At 38.3% G+C, this 22221-nt stretch overlaps 2 protein-coding genes across 3 annotated transcripts; both read left to right on the plus strand.

Moving 5' to 3' along the window:
* Positions 1 to 1877: 1877 nt before the first annotated feature.
* On the plus strand, positions 1878 to 13452 carry gab3 (GRB2 associated binding protein 3). 2 transcript variants are annotated; one of them, XM_044371665.1, is made up of 10 exons: positions 1878 to 2053; positions 5177 to 5477; positions 7799 to 7955; positions 8044 to 8495; positions 9280 to 9329; positions 9642 to 9876; positions 10203 to 10293; positions 10652 to 10724; positions 11752 to 11871; positions 12507 to 13452. In XM_044371665.1, exons 1-10 carry the CDS (start codon positions 1907 to 1909, stop codon positions 12624 to 12626), a joined length of 1746 nt encoding a protein of 581 aa, XP_044227600.1. In that variant the 5' UTR covers positions 1878 to 1906; the 3' UTR covers positions 12627 to 13452. The 2 variants fall into 2 exon arrangements, with proteins under 2 accessions (XP_044227600.1, XP_044227601.1); XM_044371666.1 differs by having other exon boundaries at positions 1879 to 2053; positions 12510 to 13452.
* A 1496-nt stretch (positions 13453 to 14948) lies between these two features.
* amer1 (APC membrane recruitment protein 1) lies at positions 14949 to 22054 on the plus strand. The gene is made up of 2 exons (XM_044371159.1): positions 14949 to 15375; positions 17231 to 22054. Exon 2 carries the CDS (start codon positions 17341 to 17343, stop codon positions 20440 to 20442), a length of 3102 nt encoding a protein of 1033 aa, XP_044227094.1. The 5' UTR covers positions 14949 to 15375; positions 17231 to 17340; the 3' UTR covers positions 20443 to 22054.
* The last annotated feature ends 167 nt before the right edge of the window (positions 22055 to 22221 follow it).

The following is a 22221-nucleotide window of genomic DNA, read 5'->3' on the forward strand; positions in this document are numbered from 1 at the left end:
CGATATTTAACTAAATGAGGACATTATTCATGTAATGCACTGTAATTCTGTGTAAATGTAGGCTAATGTATGTAGGTGTAATGTGAGTTATATATATGTAAATCTTCATTGTCTTTCACTGAGTCATGATTTGAAATTTGCCTGGTGACAGACTAGATAACGTCATAAACTAGGTCATTATGTCGCCCTCTGGTGGTTGTTCAAGAACTGTAAAGATGGGTGACATTGGAGTTTGTTCGTAGTGTTTATTGGCTGCAATCAGCTGCAGAATGTTAATTTTGGGAGTTCACACATGTTATCTTCTGCAGTGAACTTCAAAAGTTTTCTGAGATGATCTGTTCACAATAGTTAATATTACAGCAGCTGATTGTCCATGATGGGAAGTCCTTTTTATTTGGACAAAGAGCATTTAAGTACTTCCCTTCAGTGAGGAAATTTGAAACAAGGTGAAAAGATGTAGAGGATTGACGGGATGTCATTGTTTTTGCTATCAAGAGAAGTTATGAAGTGAACTTATTTTACTGGATGAATAATAACTTCACCACAAACAAGCCACAGTGTTGCTTTGTTGTTTTGTTTCATTTGAACACGTGTGTCTGATTTGTTTATTGTGGATGTGATCGAGAGACTGATAATGATGTGAAAATTAGAACATGTAGAAATTAGGGGCTTGACTGCCACTAGTACTATAGTACTGCTGCTACCACCAACAATTATACTACTATGCCTTTTATTGTTGCAATAACACTATTATTATTGATACTTTAGCTACAACCAATATTTCTACCCCAGATTATTTATCTATGTAGCATGGACCAATGCCACAAACCACAGCATTTATAGCCTAAGCTAATTTGCATTGTCTGGCCCTAGATGGGCCTTCATACAAATACACAAACATCAACTAGACAAAACATAAACAATGATGAAATTACCATAAAACTCAATCACACATATTCATGTCTACTTTCAACCTGATCCTGGTGATTAAGCATTCATGGATCATTTTAATATAAACAAATGTAATTAAGTGATCGAATATGGCAGTGGTGAGATCTTATCGGCTTCTTATTTCAAAATTTTAATTGCATGGTTGTCTTAAGAGGCTTGACTGTTGTAGAAGCTGCTTGTGACCAAGATGTTACACAATAACTTAAATGTGAAAAGATTGTGGAATGCATAAAACTATTTGCAGCATAAAATGGTAAACAGTTTCCACTGTAAATGTATGTAAGTTTGCTTTTGCAACCCTGCCCCCCATTTTAACATGAATCTAACATTAGATCAAGATATATCAAGATATTTTACTTCCATAACTTGCTCAATATATTGTCCATTAACCTTTAGATTGAACTCTTCAGCTTCTCATGAAGGCTGAGCCAAGACTGTGAAAGCTCATATGGATAACACGCCGTTAATAGTTTATCATTAAGCATGAAATAAGCACAGCAGGTTGTTGTTTTGATCAGTTATCCGCTGTTGCAGCCACTTCTGGTTTCCTTAGGGTTCTGAAAACCACATTGGACACATAAACTACATCACAACAGCAAAATGAAATCAGCAAAACGTTTATCATGAAACTCAAGATAAGATCTTTTAACAGCATGTGACTCTGCTACTGTTAGTTTCTGGTCAATACAACTCAGTCCTCAAACCTGTCAAACCTCATTATGTGTAGTATTTTTCTCCTTGAATCCCCCCACAGGCCAACGGCTAATATGCACTTGCCCGAAGCATTTGAGAAAATAAACAGATAATTCTCTCTCTCTCTCCTTCCCTCTCTCTCTCTCTCTCTCTCTCTCTCTGTCTCTCTCTCTCTCTCTCTCTCTCTCTCTCTCTGTCAGTGTGATCAATTTCTTGACTTCCTTCTTCTGGAGTGGCTGGGCTGAATACCAGAACACAGGATATGCTTCGCACTGCTCTCAGTTTCACAGCAGCAGCAGCAGCAGCAGCAGTGAGGACGACACGCTCTGCAGTCAAGATGAGTGCTGGGGATGTGGTCTGCACCGGCTGGCTCATTAAATCCCCTCCAGAGAAGAAACTGAAGAGATTTGTGAGTACAAGTACACAGAGGACACTTGTTAATGTCCTCTGTCATTTTTACCCAAGCTGTAGGAATGTCAGGTTGTGCTGTTGAGCCTTGTGTTTATGTCTGTCTGTCTGTCTGTGTGTATGTGTGTGTATGTGTGTGTATGTGTGTGTGTATATGTGTATGTGAGTGTGTTTTATGATGAGGAATGAGGATTTAGAAACATACTGCAGGCTTGTATTCTTTTGTTGAACTGAGCTGTAATTCTATCTGCTTTATATCATCTTCCTCATTCCTATAATAACACCATGCTGGTGTTTTGGCTTGTGGAGTCACTTCATAGTAACAACAACAATGTGTTATGACAATAACAATATGTCATAAACCGTAGATGTACTTCATTCAGACATGAAAAATGACTCCTACGGCAAGTATAATTGCTTTACATGAACAGCATATAGCCGTCACTGTTGTGTGGTTGTTGAGGTCATGTGATAATGTTGAGCTGGCCACTCGCTCTGCGCTCTGCTGTGTGTTTGTGAGATGAGTGTGTGTATTGTGAAACATGGGAAGTAATGTCAGTGGTAGTCAGACGCTTCAGACATAAGCAACAAGCAGAAATAGTCCAGCTTTATGATGGCTGTTTGCACTTCCTCTGTGCGAGTTGGAGGAGGAGAGGAGGAGGGACATTAATTTCACCCAAAACCAGTGCAGTGAAGGGATGGGTGGAGGTGCGTGTGTGGGTGATGGGTTTGGGGGTTTCGTGCGGGAAATAGAAACTTATTTTAGTACACTATGCAAATCCTGTTGATGCCAGGGAACAAAGTAAATACATGCTTTTCAGACAGTTGTGAGAGCAGATCCGCTATCAGCCTCATTATTCAAATGTCAGCTACAGGCCCGTGCCAATATGAAAATTTCAATTATCTTGGTTAAATGTATCTTTGTATATGATGTTATCAAATGAAATGAAAACTTTCAACAGCATGAAAGCACACTTCACTGCAGAGTGATGTGGCGGTTTGTTTGTGAGGCTGCAGCTCCTTACTTTTTTCTTTTTTGGCATCTTGTTTAGAAACAGAAGTGTCACCATACTTCAGACCTGATCCTCTCTGACGTGGAACAAGTACACAAGTACTGTTGTGTCATGTTCTGTCAACACTGCATTTCCACTTTTTTTTGCCATGATAAATGTGCATTTAACGGTCGTCTGCTGTGTCAAGTCAGTCCACAGCGGGTTGTGTGGTCGTGTGGTCATTCACAAGTGCTTGTTTCTTATATTGAGATTTTTTTTTTTTAATCAATTATTATCACATCCCTTGAAGGTAATAGAAACACTACCTGTTGTTGCCTCCATAGTGTGTTTTTACTGGGATTGGCATGAAGTTTTTTGGCTTCTTATTTGTTTCATTGCTTCTTTTAAGGAAAGATATGATATTGTAAAAGTATAAAAATCCTCTGTCACTGTTTTTCATAAGATTTTATAAAAAGACTAATGTCAACTTCCCAAGGTCACACAAAAAAAGGAAAATATTGAAAGAGATCATCTTAATATCTCATATTCAGCATTATTGATGCTGTAATTAAAAATATATATATGTTTGGAATATTTTAATGTACACATGTACAGGCCTTTTTTACTGAAGACATTTTGACATGTCACAGTAAGAAAAGCACAGTCATAATATATAAAATGAATAATGGCTGAATTCTATTTAGCTGCTTCAGTCTCAGGGTCCTGATATTGTAGATTCTGCCGTACTGTCACACTATCATGACTTATTTCATGACAAGCACTCTTGACTTCAGAAACTTTTACCAAAAGAGATCTGAGCTCAAGGTCCACTTATCAGCTTTTTGCAGAGTTTTCAACTTCACCTCATTGTCTTCCTTAGGGGATGAAGTTGTTGAAGTTTGTCACCACCGCTGACCTTTTTTGTATCACTTGACCAAAGTTCCATACTTAGGTCACATGATGAAAACCAAGCAAACTCCATGTTCCCAGGAAGACAATGACATACAGTTGAAAGCACTGGAAAAAGCTAGTAACTGAACTTCAGCTTGTTGTTGGGGTTTTTTTTGTGAGTTTCTAGTTAGCAAACAGAAACACTTTGCTGACAGAAAGTAAAGACTGGAAGACATTATAATAAAAAATGAAACTTTCTGATTTGTTCTGTATTGACTTGCTTACTACTTTTTCTGGGTGAGCAAAATTAAAACAAACAAACAAAAACATTAATCGACTTTTACATTCACTGAATACCTTTATTAAATGCTCCTGGATATACAAAACAACTTTTTTTTCAGTGCACAAACTTTCCATATTCAAAACATCTATAGGATCAAATGAACAAATTACCATCGTTTTAAGTTACGGTTTCCTCTAACTTGACTGACAGTATTATTGGCAGTAAGTGTGGCGTGTCTTTTCTTACCATTTCCTGGTAAGAACACATAAGCTACCAACTGACTTGTGCAGAAGTAGATTACCCACATGCGGAGAAAAAAAGTGTTTTCACAACAACAAAAATATCAAGAGAGACTCCACCTCAACACAAAACCACAAAACCAAGTGTGAAAACAACATCAACTTCTAAGTAACCTTGACACATATTATAATATATTGATATTCCTGCTAATTCTTTGTAATCATTACTAATTTAATTATGAAATTTAACACCTAAAAGACTTTAGGATGATTAGCAACCTCTCTGCAGTGAGGGCTCAGGTGTACATTATTACATATTATAGGTACTGTAGATCTTTGGAGCTATAAATACCTCTGGACAGTTTCAGTATCAGGTTTTCAAGAAAGCCCTCAGTATGAAGCAGTGACCATGTACTGTATAAATACCTCTTTCGTTGTGTTAGACATTTTCTGCTAAATACAGTGAACTTCCTCTTATTTGTACTTCTGGGAAATTTGAGTTTAGCTTCTGCTTACTGACCATATCAAAAGCAAAAAATTGAGTTTAAAGTTGCTAAGTAAGCTGTTGTGAGCCGGAGCTGTGATCTAGTTCCCATGACTGGTCATGACTAAAATGGTGGAGGAAAGGGAGATGTTACTGTTAAAATTATGAAGTACTGTGCTCAAAATATTATTGTGTAAGGATTAAGTTTAAACTTGTTTGTTCCTTTCTCCTACAGGCATGGAGGAAACGCTGGTTTGTGCTTCGAAGAGGCCGCATGAGCGGTAACCCTGATGTGCTGGAATACTATCAGAGTAAAAACTCAAAGAAGCCAATCCGCACCATTGACCTGAAAGAGTGTGAAGTGGAGATGCTGAATGGGCAGCTCCGAATAAAGCGTGACTTCCATGAGAAGCACCTCTTTGTGGTGAAGACCTCATCTCGTATTTTTTACCTGGTGGCCAAAACTGAGGAGGAGATGAACAGCTGGATCAGTAGCATCAGTCAAATATGCCAGTTTGGTAGCCTGGAGGATGCAGGTATAAATACACCCACAGATTTTTACTCTGTTCAGTTTGAAATGTGGTTGTGTTAAAGCTGCACTTGTCAAGATGTTTAGCTCTGTATTAAACCTGACTCATTGAAAATGACAGAGTAGCTGTGTAAAAGAGAAGGTCATCCCCTCCACTAGTGGAGACTCTGTAGATTCACCCTGAAGTTCCAGAAGAGATTGGTGTCACTTTCAAACACAGGAAGTCGTGAACTGAAAATTAACTTCAGAATGAGGTCAAAACGAAATGTTTATGTGGGGCTGTGTAGTTTCAGTAAAAGCAACACAGACCAGTCAAATTTCAAACTTGAGGGTGCAGTTTATTGACAACTTAAGTGATTTTTAGTATTTAAATCCTAAATATGTGTAAATGTGTATATATTATATATAATATATATAACATACAGTATATATTATAATATTTTTATATATCACTGCAATTAGGGACTGTTAATTTAGCAGCTTTAACTGAAAAACTATGTAAAATCATTACAAATTGAACAGTTTTGTTCAAATCTTCATTTTATCTTCATATACTTCAAATCTTCAGTACTTCATTTTAAATTATTAAAAGTTTACAAAGATCCTAAAGACACTAGTTTCAGGCAATGTTTATAAAATGAGAGAGACAAAACATTAATTTCATTTAACACTTCACTTTCAATGAGGTGGTGTAGTGTGGAGTGTTTTTGTTTTCTACATTTAAAGAAACTTTAAGGGGGAAATCAAGATGTGAAGAGGAAAATGATCCACCTGAATGATTCCCACTTGTGGTTCAAGTGGCAAACAGAAACAAAGAAAGCAGAGACAACATTAAAACACTAAATTCTACTTAGTAAAGCATATTTTGGTGGTTCAGTCGTTTTAAGGCAGCACAGAAACTTTGTGGTCTTCTTACGTCGGTTAAACAGGCTGATAAACTTCTCTGTAACTGTGTCTAAACCATACACAATCATGTGTTACGACACTGTGGTTAAAACTCCTTGATACAAATCATATCTAGTCTTCTTTCTACAGCAACAACAACAAGTAAATGTTGCATTATTTTGATTATATCTTAACTACAGTTAACTCTTTTGGTATGCTTCTGGAATTAAAATACATTTAGATGACTGCACATGAAACATCACGTTTGACAAATCAAATTGGTGTTCACAGGATTTGATCAGTTAACAGTTGAAATGTTGAAGTTGCCTCTTGCCTTCCAGGCAGCCGAAAGTTGCTGCTGTGTTAGAGGAGATAACACCAGAACAACAGGGTACCAGAGAGCTGAGGTCACGTTCGCATTTACTGATAATTAATTCGATTTTTGAATAACTTCTGTGAATGCACAGTCATCTTTCGTGGGTTGACATTTTTCTGTATGTCATTAAGTCCCACTTTAATGTCTTTACTTGGCTTGTGGTGACAACATGACAATATGAGAAGAGACTGTTTTCTTATGGTTCTGACTCTACTTTTGATATCACAGATCACTCTACAGATGATAGATATGAGTTCAATATGATGTCAGGATGATGCTTCACTGCTGTTTCGAATGCAAACATAACTTCGATAGAGATATTTTGTGAGGACGCTTGTCTGTTAGAATATCGTCGTCTGTGTGAAGAAGATAGAGCAACGGCCCAGAGTTGCTGATATGCTTCCCTGCATGTTGCTGTAAATCACATATGCACTGAGAAAAACGCACACAAATCGTCAATTATAATCCAAGATTATATTCCACACGCTAAACTCTGTGACAAAGATTGTTTCTGTTGTTTTTTGATAACATTTGCAGTGTTGTCAGAGGAGTGCGTAGAACTTGCCTGGATCTCAAGAGTTCTATGTGAAGGCACCTCATAACTTTTGCAAAGGAATAGAAAATGTTTCTCTGTTCCCACAAGACAACACAGGCATCTATTAAGAGTAGCAAATGTTTTATGAGAACATGCAAAGACTTGGATTTTTCTCCCCCACATCGTTCTGCAAGGATGGCCTTGACTCTGGCTTCAAGTGAAAAGGAATGAAACAAATTTCTGAGCCATGGCCAACCTGACTAAAAGATTGGAGAATATATAAACAAAAGAGGGAACAAGGACAAGGCTTACATGTGTCTTATTTCAACGTGCCTGGAAAAAAATTCCTCTTGTTAGATTCAACTGATGCTGTGGTTTAAGCTCCACTTAGGGTTTAGTGTATATTTGGGTACAGGCTGGGAGAGACCTGTGTGTTGTTGTTGGTGTCAGCGTGATGGCAGTTGTCTTATCACTAGTGGTTGTAACATTTCAGAAACTAAATGTTCTCTGTCCCTCTCCTTGTGCTCAACAGAGAGTTCAGAAGAAGGCTTTCCTCACACTCCAACGTCCCTTCAGCCGTCACCTGACAGCTCTGACAGGGTGTCTGTATCAAGTCAGCTAGATTCTAGCCATCCACTGGACTACCTCTTTCTCTCACAGTGTGAGACAGGGAGTGTAAGCATTAGTAGGTATGTATGATCTGTAAAACCCTTGGCACAAGAGGAAATGATGGCTGCAATTCATGTTTGACAAATACGGTGTTTTCATTTTTTTTAGACATGACAGCTTTTCGAACTCTGAGATCTCTCTGGAGCAGAGGTCATCAGACGATGCTTTCAAGGACATCATTCCTTCACCTCTTTGCATCGATTCCTCTTCGTCCTTCATCTGTCATGCTGGCCACAGTCCATCTCTTTTCACACACGGAAGGTTAGCTAACCCTCCCTTCAGTGCTCCGTGCCCCTCCATGGCTTTCCCGTCGTCCTCTTCTTCTCCACTACATCACTGTGCCACGAGTGTCTTCCAGTTTGACAATTATCCTTCTGCATTTGATGCAACAAGTGACAGGTTAACGCCTCCTCCACTGCCACCTAAGCCTAACCACCGATCAGAGCAGCAAAGTGAGGAAGGAGCTCACAGGAGGTCAATGAGCGCGCGGCACTTCTCAAGCCAAACTGCATTATTTTCCCGGAGGACCTCTTTGTCAGGCCTGGACCACTTCAAAATAGGTATACTGTCATAAGAAAAGCCTCCTCACAGCACACACAGTAGCTAAACCCAACCAAATTAAACATTATCTGGGCACTGTTATGATGGGGTGGCAATGTAGGCAACTGCCTGTGGCCCCCAACTAAAAGGGTCCCAAACAGTTATAGATTTATTATGATGCTTAGATATGAAAATTATTGAATTATGTCACTATTCTAACTCATTGTACCCTGAAATGACTTACAAAAGGCCCCCAAAGCACTTAAAAAATATGCAACTGTCTACTGCTTACTTACTGTGTACTTCTTCTTCAGAGGAAAACATTGTACTGCTATATTTACCTGACATAAATGTTGACCGGTTACGTTGCATATACAGATTTTACTCACAGAACATAACAATTAAAATGTGATGCATTATTATTCATGAAACTATCCAGCATTAGATAAAATAGTTAGAATTAAAAGCTATACCTTGAACGGATGTTAATTTGAGTAAATTGTGATGATAATTTGTATTTTCACTTTAAGTAAAAATTTGAATGCAGGACTTTTACAGTGCGGTATCAACAGTTTTACTATAAATAGTTAATAGTTTTGCTTCAGAGAAAAAAGTCCTGAGTACTTCTTCTAACATTCCCAGTAAGAGCAAGGGTGAAAAGTAAAGCAAGACAGCGTTTGCCTGTTGCCCCCAAATCACTAAATCCTCCTCTGCATTAAGATGAATGTTTACAACAGCTGATAGTAAAGGTTGAGAAGTAAATAAATGTCTTTTTTCAGTAATTAATTTTTTATTTTTTTTTAGGAGATGCTGACAGCAGAGCGATGAGGAACAGAAGGCAGAGTCTTAACTTGGTAAGAGAATCATGAGCAGCAGAAAAACAAAAAACATATAAGATCTTAAGAATACTTTGACCTCTCGGGAAATATGCTTATCTGCTTTCCTGCCGAAGAAGATAAGATGAGAAGATCGATACCACTCATTCTAAAGAGAGTGGAATAGATCTTCTCATCTAACTCTTCTAAAGAAACATATGCCATCAATACAATTTTAAAGATGCTATAAGCACATACAAATCCTCCACATATGCCTTTAACAAAATGTTCTAGCTGTACTACAATGACATTATAGTGCACTGAATCTTGTGATGCTTTGTGTTTCGACAGCCTTGTTTAAATACCACACGAGTTCAAAGCTACCAGGATGAGTCATATGTCCCTATGGCTTCCCCTTCTCCCCCTGTTACCGCTGGTGAATCTGACGGTTACATACCCATGAGCCCTGTGAGCTTCCTCAGTGCAAACGGCAGTACTGAGCCCCCCCCAAGCCCACTAATACGTCAACCTGCAGATATTGCACCACCTCCAATTCACCGGCATCTCAAGCCTTGCTTGAGGAGAGGTGAGAGTCATAACAAGCCTGATTCAGTCATGTTACCTTTGAAGTTATATTTCCGCTCAACCATCTTTAGCTGTGTGTTTTTGAGGACCTGGTCATGAACTTCAAACAGGCTCTACAAATGTATTAAATGACTGAAAATGATAATGATTTCACATGCGAATTTACAGGCACAATCGTCATGCATTTGCTTTGCTTCAACATTGAAACACTGCTGTAAATGCCAGTACATGACTCGTGCAGATATCAGATATGCTGTTGATCTTAACTACGTGTCACATTAGATAATTTCAACCGATCCAGTAACTTTGTCCTTTCTTGGTTCACAGCTCGACCCCCACCTCTTGATTTGAGAGGCCTCTCTACAATCACAGAATGTCCCACTCGTATTCCTCTGAGCAGAACAATGACTGAATCATGGTGAGAGAAAAACACTCACTTTATCCACAAAGTCTTTCATTTACATGATATGTACAGCACATGATTGTTAACATGACTGTTAAAACTGCAATTAAGGCACAATCCTTATTCTTTGACAACACAAATTATAACTGAATTCCTACTAGAGGCATTTTTAACATCCGCATTTTGTGTTTTTCAACTGATCAAATTTTTTTTACTGCTGTCTTAACAACATTAATGATGTTAAAAAAATCTTTCACAACATCAGAAAATATTAACTTTGATGGGAGTTTAGTTTCTTTGTAGTTGAAAATAGTAGTTTGTTGCTAACTTAAATTCTTACTGGTTTTTTTTTGTATTCATTGTGTGATTGCAGCTTTCCAATGAACTTTTTACCTCTTGAAAGAAGACTTGACAATGGGGACAATCCAAGAGATGAAGACACAATGGTAAAAATAACTATTTAAAGGATATTTTTAAACAGTATACAGTATAGTGTACAGACTAGGACTTGATCATGCAATTTCAATGATGCTGTCATCTTCCCTATTTATCAGAAACCAAAGTTGGCCTTTGAATGTGCATTTTTCTGAAATTTTAGAGAACTCAACTAGTTGTTCTCCTGTGTCTCATTAAATACACACATACATAAATACATACATACATAAATACATACATACATACATACATAAATACATACATACATACATACATACATACATAGCTGATTAAGTCAGCTCTTTTTGACGTCTAGATCAGGATATTAATCACCTACTTTTCACTCACAACTGCCCTTCAAAACTGTAAAAAAAAAAAAAAGCCTCAAATATTTAAGTGGAATTTGTGGCACTTCTCTCCACAAAATGTAAATATTATTTCACCAGTGTGATTGTATGATTTGTGTTTGCATTAACATCTATTATTATTCATCATGTGGGCAGAAGTCCTTGAATTACTGTAGACTTTATCAACTGTATGTAGCCAAAACATTTTCTAGATAATTTTGGACCTATTGGAACAAAATCATAAGACCATTTGTGACTGGAAAAATCTCCACACAGTCAGCAAAGTGTTGTTGCACTTGAGACCTTCTGGCATGTGAGTGTTTGTAATGGTGTAATGATGTACAAGGCTGTTCTCGGCAGTGATGCATTTTAATAGATTTCTCCAGAATAAAATTTTAAGATCAGCATATTAGTCACGAATTAGTAAACTGGGCCACCCTACTGCACAATGCAGACAGGCTGCAAGTGGCCTCCTGTGTTTTCCTAAACTCAATCCAAGGCCACCCATTTTATTTAATCAATGATTCACTGATAATGCAGCACATATAGTATGAAATTAGAATGAGGATTAAAAACCGCATATGCTGGCAAAGTTGACTTTGAGCTTGTAGCAGTTCAAAGAATAAGATCCCTTTTAACTGGGAGCAGATGATGACTGCGCAAGGTTTTCAGCTATTTCTTTCTCTGGCAGGAGTCAAGGCAACACTTCTGTGTCACCTATGATGGAGTAGGTCAGCTCTGGGCGAGAAGATCCAACCTTGACTATTTGTCACTGGATTTCAACTCCGCATCTCCCTCTCCTGTGCAAAAGGTATGTTTTTTGCAGACTTTTGCACCATTATGCCTTTGGAGCCTCTGGACAGTAACAAGATAGCCAAAAGACATGTTTTACTCTCAGTATTGATTATTATTACCAAATTGTCTTGACTGAACATACTGACAGTCTTGATGTTCGTCTTGATGTTCATTTTTTTCTTTCATTCTGTCTTGCTACAAGCTGTGGATGTTCAAAGTTACTTAGATTAGAGGAACTGCTGCATAGAGAACAGACATGTCACAGAAAGACACTTATAGTTTTGTTGAGGTATTCTGGGAAACAAATGGAGCCAAAAATTGTACAGAACCTTTGAGAGAAAAGACCTAAACCCACAGATTGTTGATCTCTGAAAGTCCAAAAGCCACTGGAGGAATTTTCCTTTCAATGACCTCAACTCACTGTTGTTAAAACACCACATGCAATGAGAAAGGTGTGATCCTCAAGATTTGGTCAATCAAGACTGGTACAGTTTGCTCAGAAGCATCCGTAGATAAAAGACAATAAGTGCAACACGATTGCTTGTTTGTACAGATAAAAGAGAATCAACGCAATCAATTTTTAAAACTGTTTTTAAGATTTAACCACATCATAGTCTCTTCATCTGTCTGTTTGTCTCTCTCTCTGTCCAGCAGAAGCCATTTCTGTCTGATGAGTACAGAGTGGATTATGTGCAGGTGGATGAGAAGAAGACTCAGGCGCTGCAAAACACCAAAATGGAGTGGACAGATGTCCGGCAGTCAAAAACATAAATGGAAAATTCATGACGAAAATATCAGGCACACTTGGTTTCAAGAAGACCAACATGGACTCATAACACCAGCAAGACGACATGACGAGGACCAAAAGCAATTTAGAAGCACTTTGAAAAACAGTATTGAAATAAAAGAGCATCATGGAAACACAAAATTGCACTGTAAAAAAATCAATGAACTCTTAGTAGATCTGTACTGTAAATACTGCCGGATTGTTCACTGTTCCCAATGATTTTTAATGTAGCATAAGGTTTCACCAAATTCTGAAAAGGGCATCATTTTGCTTTATTGTAAACATTTGTGAGACTTGTTGTAATATATGTAAAAATAATTATGATTGTAAAGAAGAAAAATATTTTAATGATAAAACATTTTTAAATATTTCTCTCCCTCATTATGTATCCGTCCACGTTAGTCCAGTACTGTGTTCACATCAGGTATCACATATTCTAATGTTGTTCAACTACTTTTGCCATCTTTAAGTTTGTAAGCTGGAAACTTTAAAATGAAGTTGTAAACTTTATTGATACTATAGCTTAAATAAATCAAACACTTCAAGGAGAAGGATGGACATTAGCAAGCTGTGGCAAAATCTACTCCACAGCAGTTTTTATGACCACAGGACTCTCACCAGCCACTCATGCTGCTGCACCATCACCATCTCCGCTTTCTTCTTCTCCTGAAACCCTCTCAGGTGCGGTTGTTTGAGTTCCATTAAGGGCATAAAATGAAACTATTTCTCAACAACCTTCTGTAGCACTGTTGCGATATTTCTGTGTTTCTGAAACAGTGGTCCATTAAAACATTCAAAGCTTTGAGAGCAGCGAACTTTTGCTTCATAACCTTTCACATCTGAGTCAAAAATATTCAACAACAGTAAGTGTCGCCTTTCATTTCAAGTTTGTGTACACACTTTGGTTTGCATTTCTACATTAAACACACATGCTTGTAATGGATCATTAATTAGTTACTAGACATTACTTATACATTTTGAAATTATAAATTCTAAGACACTATTTACTTCAAACTGGGGTTTATGAATGAATACTGAGCTGGATGGTTTACAAATGACTGTTGATATGTGTAATTAATGCAGGTTTCTCTGATGCTGAGCTTTAACTTGAAAAGCAAAACTCCCACTTGTGTTGCCAGTAAAAATGTGCTTCAGTCACGCCACCACTAGATTATACATGTCCAGTCAGCATGCAGAGGAACATAATACCCACTCCTTTTTAACTCCTTTTGTTGAATAGCTGTCCCGTTACTCACAACACTCTTGCTCAAACTGCTGCTTTGCAGTTACTAAAGGTGTTTTCCTTAATTTCCACACCAATCAGCAATGATTTTCATTACACAGTAGCAGATGAAAAAATACCTTAACTCATAAGGTTCCCTTCCTCAAGCACCAAATTACGTAATGTTAAATATATTCATACAGAAACATATTCAAGATTCAAGAAAACTTTATAGTCATTTCACAGTACTCACATATATCGAAATGAAATGCCGTTTCTCCCAGACCAAACACAGTGCACTTGTAGAATAAACGAATTCAACAAACTTAACTAAAAATAGAAGATTCCTAAAAAATACATTAGGAAAGTTTCAGAAACATAAAGTAGAGGAATTATATAAATACACACAAGTACACAAAAGTATAAACGTGTTTAAATGACAGCAATGGTAACATGAGGTAATGCAATGAGTTTGCAGCAAGGCATTTAACTGTTGTGACAGTGACTGATGCAGTGTGGAGGTATTGCACTTAAAGTCCAGTGTCCAGTGAGGGGTGGGGGTTGTTCAAGGGAGAGTAAGGGGGGTAGGTGTGCTTGTGGGGAGGGGTGGGAGGGTGGAGGGGGGTCCATAGTGGATGATGATGTCTTTTTTTATTAATAAAAAGACCAAAAGAATATCTATCTCCCCACTTTATTGAGTACATGAATGAACATGACGTATATTCTTGTGAACTAAATGCCTGGGAGTGGGCTGGGGGTCACAAATACCACATAAAAAATGGAAAGAATATTAAATCCACATAAAAACAACAATGAATAAAAAATACATAAAATAAATAAAAGAACAGAATAGTTAAATAAAGACATAAAAAATACACTCATTAACAATTTTTACAGCTTTCTTATTAGTGCAAGATTTAATGGTCTGTAAGTGCTGCTAACATTCTTTATGTAAAACTGAGAAAAGAGTTTTTATGTTGGCAAACTTACATTTAAAAATATGAACCTTAGCTAAGACAGTAATAATGATAATTAAGTGATGATGTGAGCTTGTCTCTCATTCCACTATCGTATTGTAAACCTATAACACACGTGTTGCGTCACTAGTATGCGCCGAGAAGGAGAGTCACCAAAAGGAGATTTGGGGAAAAAATCACCTGAGAAGTGGCGAGAGGACGTCATCATCCAGCATTTAAACGCTGGCGTTTTTGAGAACATTTGAACTCAAATCGACATGCATGGCTAAAATAGACACAATAATGTGTAGCTGATGCATGTTTTTTCACAGTGCCGTTTAGCTGCAATGTGGTTTAACATCAGCCACCGCTAACAGCAACATAACAGCCTGTAACGGGAGCGTTAGCTGGAGACAAATGAGACCGTGTCTGGTTAAAGCTACTCCGCGGCCCCGTGTCGACTACAAACCAGCTGCAGGTACCGAAAGTTGAAGAAACCTCGCAGTGAGAGGTCTCCAGGTTGACAAACAAACATTTAGCTCCGGGCTGTGTTTGGTAAGTTTGTTTACTTTGTGTCTGTGTTAGCTAACGTTAACCCTGCATCGTTAGGTTGTGCTAATGTGGCATCAGGGGTTAGTTTGTTTACACCTGAGAACAAATGACTCAAACTGGCTCTACGAAGGTTTGTTAGTTGGACTGAGTTTTATATAAACTACCTGCAGTACCTTTAGTTGACCTTTTCTTTGCCGAGGCACTCATGAAAACTCAAATTTGGAGTATTTTTTACCCACCACCTCTGGTCTTTATTGTGACCGAGCGACCACAGCTGTAGCATGAAGCTGTGGTTCTCAAAGTGCGGTCCGGGAACCTCCAGGGGTCCCCAGCAAAAAGGAGTATAATTTATTTTCACTATAATTCCATCCATAAGTAACAATGACAATGTATGACTTATTTGTTCATGGGTTTCATACACTCTCTATAATAAAACCTCAAATAGCAAAAATCTTATCAGATGGAGGACTCTGGGACAAAGTCTTATCCAATGGGGGTCCGTGGTTTAATTTGTGTCAGTTTTTCTCATGTAGGTGATTTTGTGTGACAACACCTACATGCAGTGGATAGTCTTACCTTAGTCTGTCTCAACAGACAGGTTTATTGCCAAGTAGGTTTACACATACAAGATATTTGCCTTGGTGTTGTGGTGCATAACAGTCCAAAAATAGGAGATAAAGAGAAAAGTACCACTACGAAAGATAGGTGATATAACTATATAAATACAAATTTACAATTAAAATGTGATATGGTAAAATAGTAAAAAATATATTCCAATTGAGAAGAGCTATGGAATTATACAAGATATTGACTGTGAGTGTAAAATGTAAAAGTTCACAGTATAAATGGTACATGTGATGTGCAAATGTGAAATTACAAATAATTGTGTTAATGTAACGTGTCATTTTTCAAAACATTAACATAATGTTTAGTGTCCATACTTGCATGCAAGTTTAGGTATACAGCACTGTAAGTCTATATTTATTGGTTTGGTTAAGTTTTATTCTGCCACAAATTATATATACATAACACACTACATACAAAATATATACACAAAACAAAAAACACAGAAGCAAAGGCACTTCAATAGAGTGTATGTATATGTGAAAACAAAAATAATGTAAAATTTTGTCAGTGTAAGCATTTAACTGCGTTTAACAGCACAATTATTTTACGCAAACCAACATTTTTACATTTATTTATATGACTTCACAAAGGCTTGGCTCTTGACTTTACAGAGAAACATGCAAAAAAATAACACATAATTGGCCATAATGGACCCTTTGACCAAGACAAAACATCCAATATATAAAAACTGGAATGAAGCCAGCAAAGTTGGGAGCCTGTGTCCAATGCCAGGTGAAATCACTGCATGTCACAGATGCTGTATGAGAGGAAAAGCACACATGGCCAGACAAATCACAGCTCACACAGTGGAACGCATCATACAGACAATTGACACAGAGGCTCGAGAAAATCCACACTGACTCTAAGAATAATTTATAAAATATGAAGTAATAATTTCTTCTCTTTTGTATATTTTAGCAGACTAAAATGTTTATTGTGATTATGTCAATTATGTGACTCTAATTTTCAATAGTAGGCTGAACTAATAGCACACACCCCAAGACATGGAGGCAAAGAGAAGAGAGCAAAACTTTTTTTTTCACCATCTGTGTATGTTAGATTACACCAGTGGATGGCAAAAGTAAAACAGGCTTGTGGCCACAGTGATACAGATGACATGATGGGTATTGATGGAAATAATGTTGAAATGCAATGTTTTTGCTTTAAATCAATGTGTTCAGTGTTGCATTTAAATTGATCATTGATTTTGGTCTCCACTTTCTCAATACAGGGCTTATATCAGATGGAGGACAAATTCACCGCTGTCATCCAGTGAGCTGATTGAGAAGATTCTGCTGCTATGCCTTCTGTCAGTCTCGTGCTTCTGTAAACGTGGTAGCCATGGCGTCTCGCAAGGTAGATGAGCTTCCAAATGACATGAAAGATTTAGCCACAGTCAGCCCTGGACATCCCTCACGATGTGGCCCTGATGACATAACGGAAGAGCTTCACTCAGATACGATGAACACTACCGTGAAATCTCAGAAATCAGGGAAATTTAGGAGGACTGCGCTGACTTTCTTTGGAGTTCGCAAAAGCATCTGTATCTTACCGAGTTTTTTTGGAGGCAGGAGTAAAAATCTGAACAAGTGGTCTTCCAAGAAAGGAATGTGCAAAAGCAGAACACATGATGGGCTAAGTAAGGTTAGTCATGATGACAATCTGAGAAGTGGGTACACCTCAGCTGGAGATTTTGAGTACCACAGCCAGAGGGACTCGGCTGGAGAGCTCCACAGTAGCTGTCACAATGAATGTAGTCACCCTGCTGCTGACCAGAAATCACTGACCCTCACCCGGCAGAAAAGGGGTTTTAGGAGTCTTTTCAACAGTTTTAAGCATCACAGAAGCCACAGAAATGTTGGATCGGACAAAACTGAAATGATTGCAATGTCCTCTTCTCACTGCAAGAAAGAGGTTCCTGTTGTCCAGGATAACACCAACCAGTTTGTCACAGAGTGCCTGGGATCTGAACCTGACGTGCCTGATTTTGAAAATGTTATATGTGATATTTCCATCGGTCCTGAATGTATTGATGCTGATGCGATGGCCTTAGAGAAGAGCGTAGAGCAAGAGAGCCCGAAATCTGAGCTCGATGATCAGATGTGTGATGATCAAATGGAGGAAATGAATTTGATGGCCATAGTTTCCAGTGAATACAAGGAGAGTTCCAGAGGACACAGCGAGCCCTGTCTGAAACTTGAGATGATGCCCGAGCCTGTACTGAAGTCTGAAGCGCCTGCTGGCTCGTCCGATCAGCTCAACCTGATTTTCGGAGAAGTTGCGTCATTAAAGAGCTTTGATTCACTCACTGGCTGCGGGGACATAATTGCAGATCAAGAAGACGACAGCATCACAGAGAGCACGGTTTCTGGAGAAAGGAGTAGGAATGGAGGAAAGAGGGCCTCTTGCTATCTCACTTATCAAGGTGGCGGCGAGGAAATGGCCTCGCCCGAAGATTTGGATGAGGAGTGTCTTCAGGAATTCTGGGGAAATAACACGTCAGAGGAAATTTGCTGCACTTGTAACCAAGACCACACAGATATGACTACTGACCTGACAAGTTCTCACAATATGGACTTACTGAACAGTAACAGTGCACAACAAGCCAGTGGCATGGACACTTCCATTGCTGATGTGTTAACTCCTCAGAGTGAGCATCAAGAGTCAGTTCCAAATAGTGATGAGGGCTACTATGATTCAACTACCCCGGGTCCAGATGAAGGACAAGAAAAATCAGACAGACTAAGGACAGACAGATTGCCCAGGGACAGTTACAGCGGTGATGCCCTCTATGAACTTTTCGCACCAGACGAGAGTCTTATCAGTCCACATTATGAAAACAAATCAAAGCTGCCCACTTCCAAACAGAGCGAATATGTAAGTGAGCCAGAAGATGTGACAGATTCCGCCTTTGCTCCAGAGATTAATCGATTACAAATAAGCACTGAACTGTATCAAGTTCACGACTTTCTAGAGATGCCGAGCACGTGCGGTAAATCCTCAGAGTTGGCACGAAACACGGTGGGTCTGCAGGAAATAGGCTTGAAGAAAAACTGTAATTTGAATTCAAAGCCACAAGCGTCAGTCAACAAGAATAATATTGAACCAGATGTATTTGATGAAAAGGGAGATATGCTCGCTTCCTCTGAAAAAATAACAAAATCCATAAATGCTGACTGTGAGAAAAGGCACAGCAGCATATCATTCGGAAGCACATCCAACCCAGATTTTGAAGCGTTTTGTGAACCCAAAGAGCAGCATCTTGAGGAAAACAAGCCTGTGGCTTTGCCGTACAAAAATATCAATTCTCAGTCTCCAGATTGTAACAATGATTTGGATGATGGACAAGCTGTGTGTTTCTCACAAGCACTTGTGGACTACACAAAACACTCTCAGATGCTGAGTAACTTGCACAACAGTGTGGACGGTTTAGAGACAAACTCTGCTTTCACCCCAAATATGCAGGCCTTACCTACCATAGTCACATTCGATGTAGTGGATATGCATAACGAGGGTGAATACGATGAGCAGATTCACATGGAACTGGAGGAGGACATCTCATCGCCCTATCAGGAATTTGAAGAAAGCTACCTACAAAAAGACGCATTTGCTGAATGTGACTATCAAATGTTAGACCTGTATGAACAGAACCTGATAAGTAATACATGGGCAATTGCTAGTCTCCCACGGCACCTAGGCCTTACAAGAGTCAGCCAGTCCATGCCTAATCCATTGTCTCTAGACAGGAGAAGTAGGTCTCTGGACACAGAAAGCCTTGAATTAAAGATGCCTGACGCGTACAGAGAGAACAGAGCTGCTATCGTTTCTTGTCCTCAAACTGAGAAGGACTCTGAAAGAGATTCCTCACCATATTACAAAAAGAATGTACTCATGTCCGCATCAGAGGTTAGAGACAGTAGCAGCATTATGGCCTTATCATGGCAAAAAAGGTCAGAAATGGCTCTAAGCCTTCCTTTGACAGATGGGGAAATAACTGAAAAAGTCCAGAGTCTCAGTCAAACCCAAGTAAAACACAAAATATTTTCAAATTCATCCAGCTGTGATTTTCCCAGCAGTAAATCACAACGTCTTTGCTCTAATGCATTGGACAGAGTGTCCTGTGATTTAATTTCACAGAACACAGAGCTTTACAATAGACAGTGTCACCTTCCTTTGCAATCAGACTCTTGTTTACCTCATAGCACCTTTGTTTATTCTGAAATGATGGGGGAGGTATCAAATGATGCCGGCGAGGAGATGTTTTGTAAAGCTGCCACTGATTTGCAATCCTATAATCAGTGTGGTAAAAGCAGACAAGTGGCTGATAGGGAGGGAATATCTCATACTGGAAGTCCTCTGAACGCAGGTGTGCCTAAAGATGAAACGCCCAGGGATGTGATGTGCCCCGTGGCCTGCAACAAACCCGAGACAGCCTTCGATTGAAAAGGCTCTCAATCATACTGTTGGCATTTACACGTGCCGATGAGTGTTTTTATGTTACATCTGAATTGTCGCGTAATTTTTACTTGAACAAACGATTCCTTTGAAAAGTTGTCGTACATTGTGATAGACAGGACATGAATTGAAATGATACTGAAATGGAGTGAAGTCTGTGCCATCATGCTGAGTCAAGTACAACGCTGTCTTATTGGGAAGTCGAAAGGGATTTTCTGCATTTGCACAGTCAACAGCTGCTTGCTTCTCACACGTCACATACATGTAAGTCCATTGCAAGTATTTAAGCGAGTTATGAATGTTTAATTTGCATTGAAAATGTTCACAGGCTCATCTCATTAAGCTATTGAATTTTACTCAAATGTTTATACTCATATGTAGCCTCAGTAGCCAGGTTTCATTAGTAATGCTACGGTTCATCAACCTGGTTTCCATTAGCACAGCTAGCCAAGTCTTGCCCACATTGCCAGTTGCCTCTAAACCACATGTGTGCTTTTGCTTTAAGTGAGTTATGTTTGTGTTTACTGCTTTTTCACAATCTCTCTTTGCTCCAGTAAGGCTTAAGTTGGCCTGTCATGATGATTAAATTTAGCATTTCTAGCTGTTTTCTTGGTTTATCTCATTTCAGGCCGAATTGGGTTTAGGGGGAAAAAAGAGAGGAATTTGTAGTTTTTAATAAAATAAACAAAAAATGTGAAATTGTTGACTATTTAAATATCTCAATCCACAATATAACAAGTGTCTCCTTTTTATTATGGGGTATATTTGAAATACATCAGGCCATGTTACTGTTTTTGGCTTAACCTCAACATAGCAGCAGCAGGTATAGAAAATGTACAGATGGACTGATAGTTCTTGCATCTTAACTTCAGCTGCCACTTCATTTACATACTGTAGAAAGCCTCGCAAAGCTACTTCATTTGTATAGCACATTTCACACGCTGTTACACTGTCTATGAAAGTGCTTTACAAAAAATGAATAAACAGCAGTAAAATATCAATAAAAATAGTAGAATTAAATGCAGAAAAAAGCTAGTAGCATCTAATAATCTGTAACTTACTGTGTTTGCTTCTGACCTGATGAACCAATTTGGCCTTACTGTGGGAAAAATGGTTGTTTTTCCAACAGCTTGACCACCTGTGCAGTGCAAACTTCTTATTGAAATGATGCACTCCATTATTGCATAACTGTAAGCTTGTGGAAAAAAAAAGTATTTGAAAAATAGTTTGATCTTGTTTGGAATTGAAATGTGTCAAAAGATAAACTGGTATTTTCACCTTGTATTACCTTGTATTATTTTCTTGTGAATTTAATGTTTTATTGGTCAGATGATGTAGTTTTTTATAGTGTAATATTGAACACATGTCAAAGAATTTGTATTTATATTCTCAGCTATTTGTACACTGTAACACTGTATTCAAAATGGTTATTACAAATTGGCAATTTTTTTTTTTGTTTGGGGTTTCTTTGGGATTTTTTTTTTTTATTATTGTCTCAAAAGTTACATCTGTTACATCAAGGGATTCCCCCGGAAAATCCGTTATCGTTTTGTCAAAGTGGAACACTGCCTCACACTAAAATAAACACGACAAGACATCATGCCTTTCCATTTTCATTTTTGCTTTCTCTTGTGTATGAAATGTATTCCAACATCTGTTGGGCCAAAGGCAGGGAAGCTTTGGCAGACACACACATATACACATATATTAAAAAAACACATTTACACTGTAAACTGTCTGTAGTTCAGAGATTCAAGTTCACCTTAA

The sequence above is a fragment of the Thunnus albacares genome, chromosome 13, assembly GCF_914725855.1.
Source record: "Thunnus albacares chromosome 13, fThuAlb1.1, whole genome shotgun sequence".
Lineage (NCBI taxonomy): Eukaryota > Metazoa > Chordata > Actinopteri > Scombriformes > Scombridae > Thunnus > Thunnus albacares.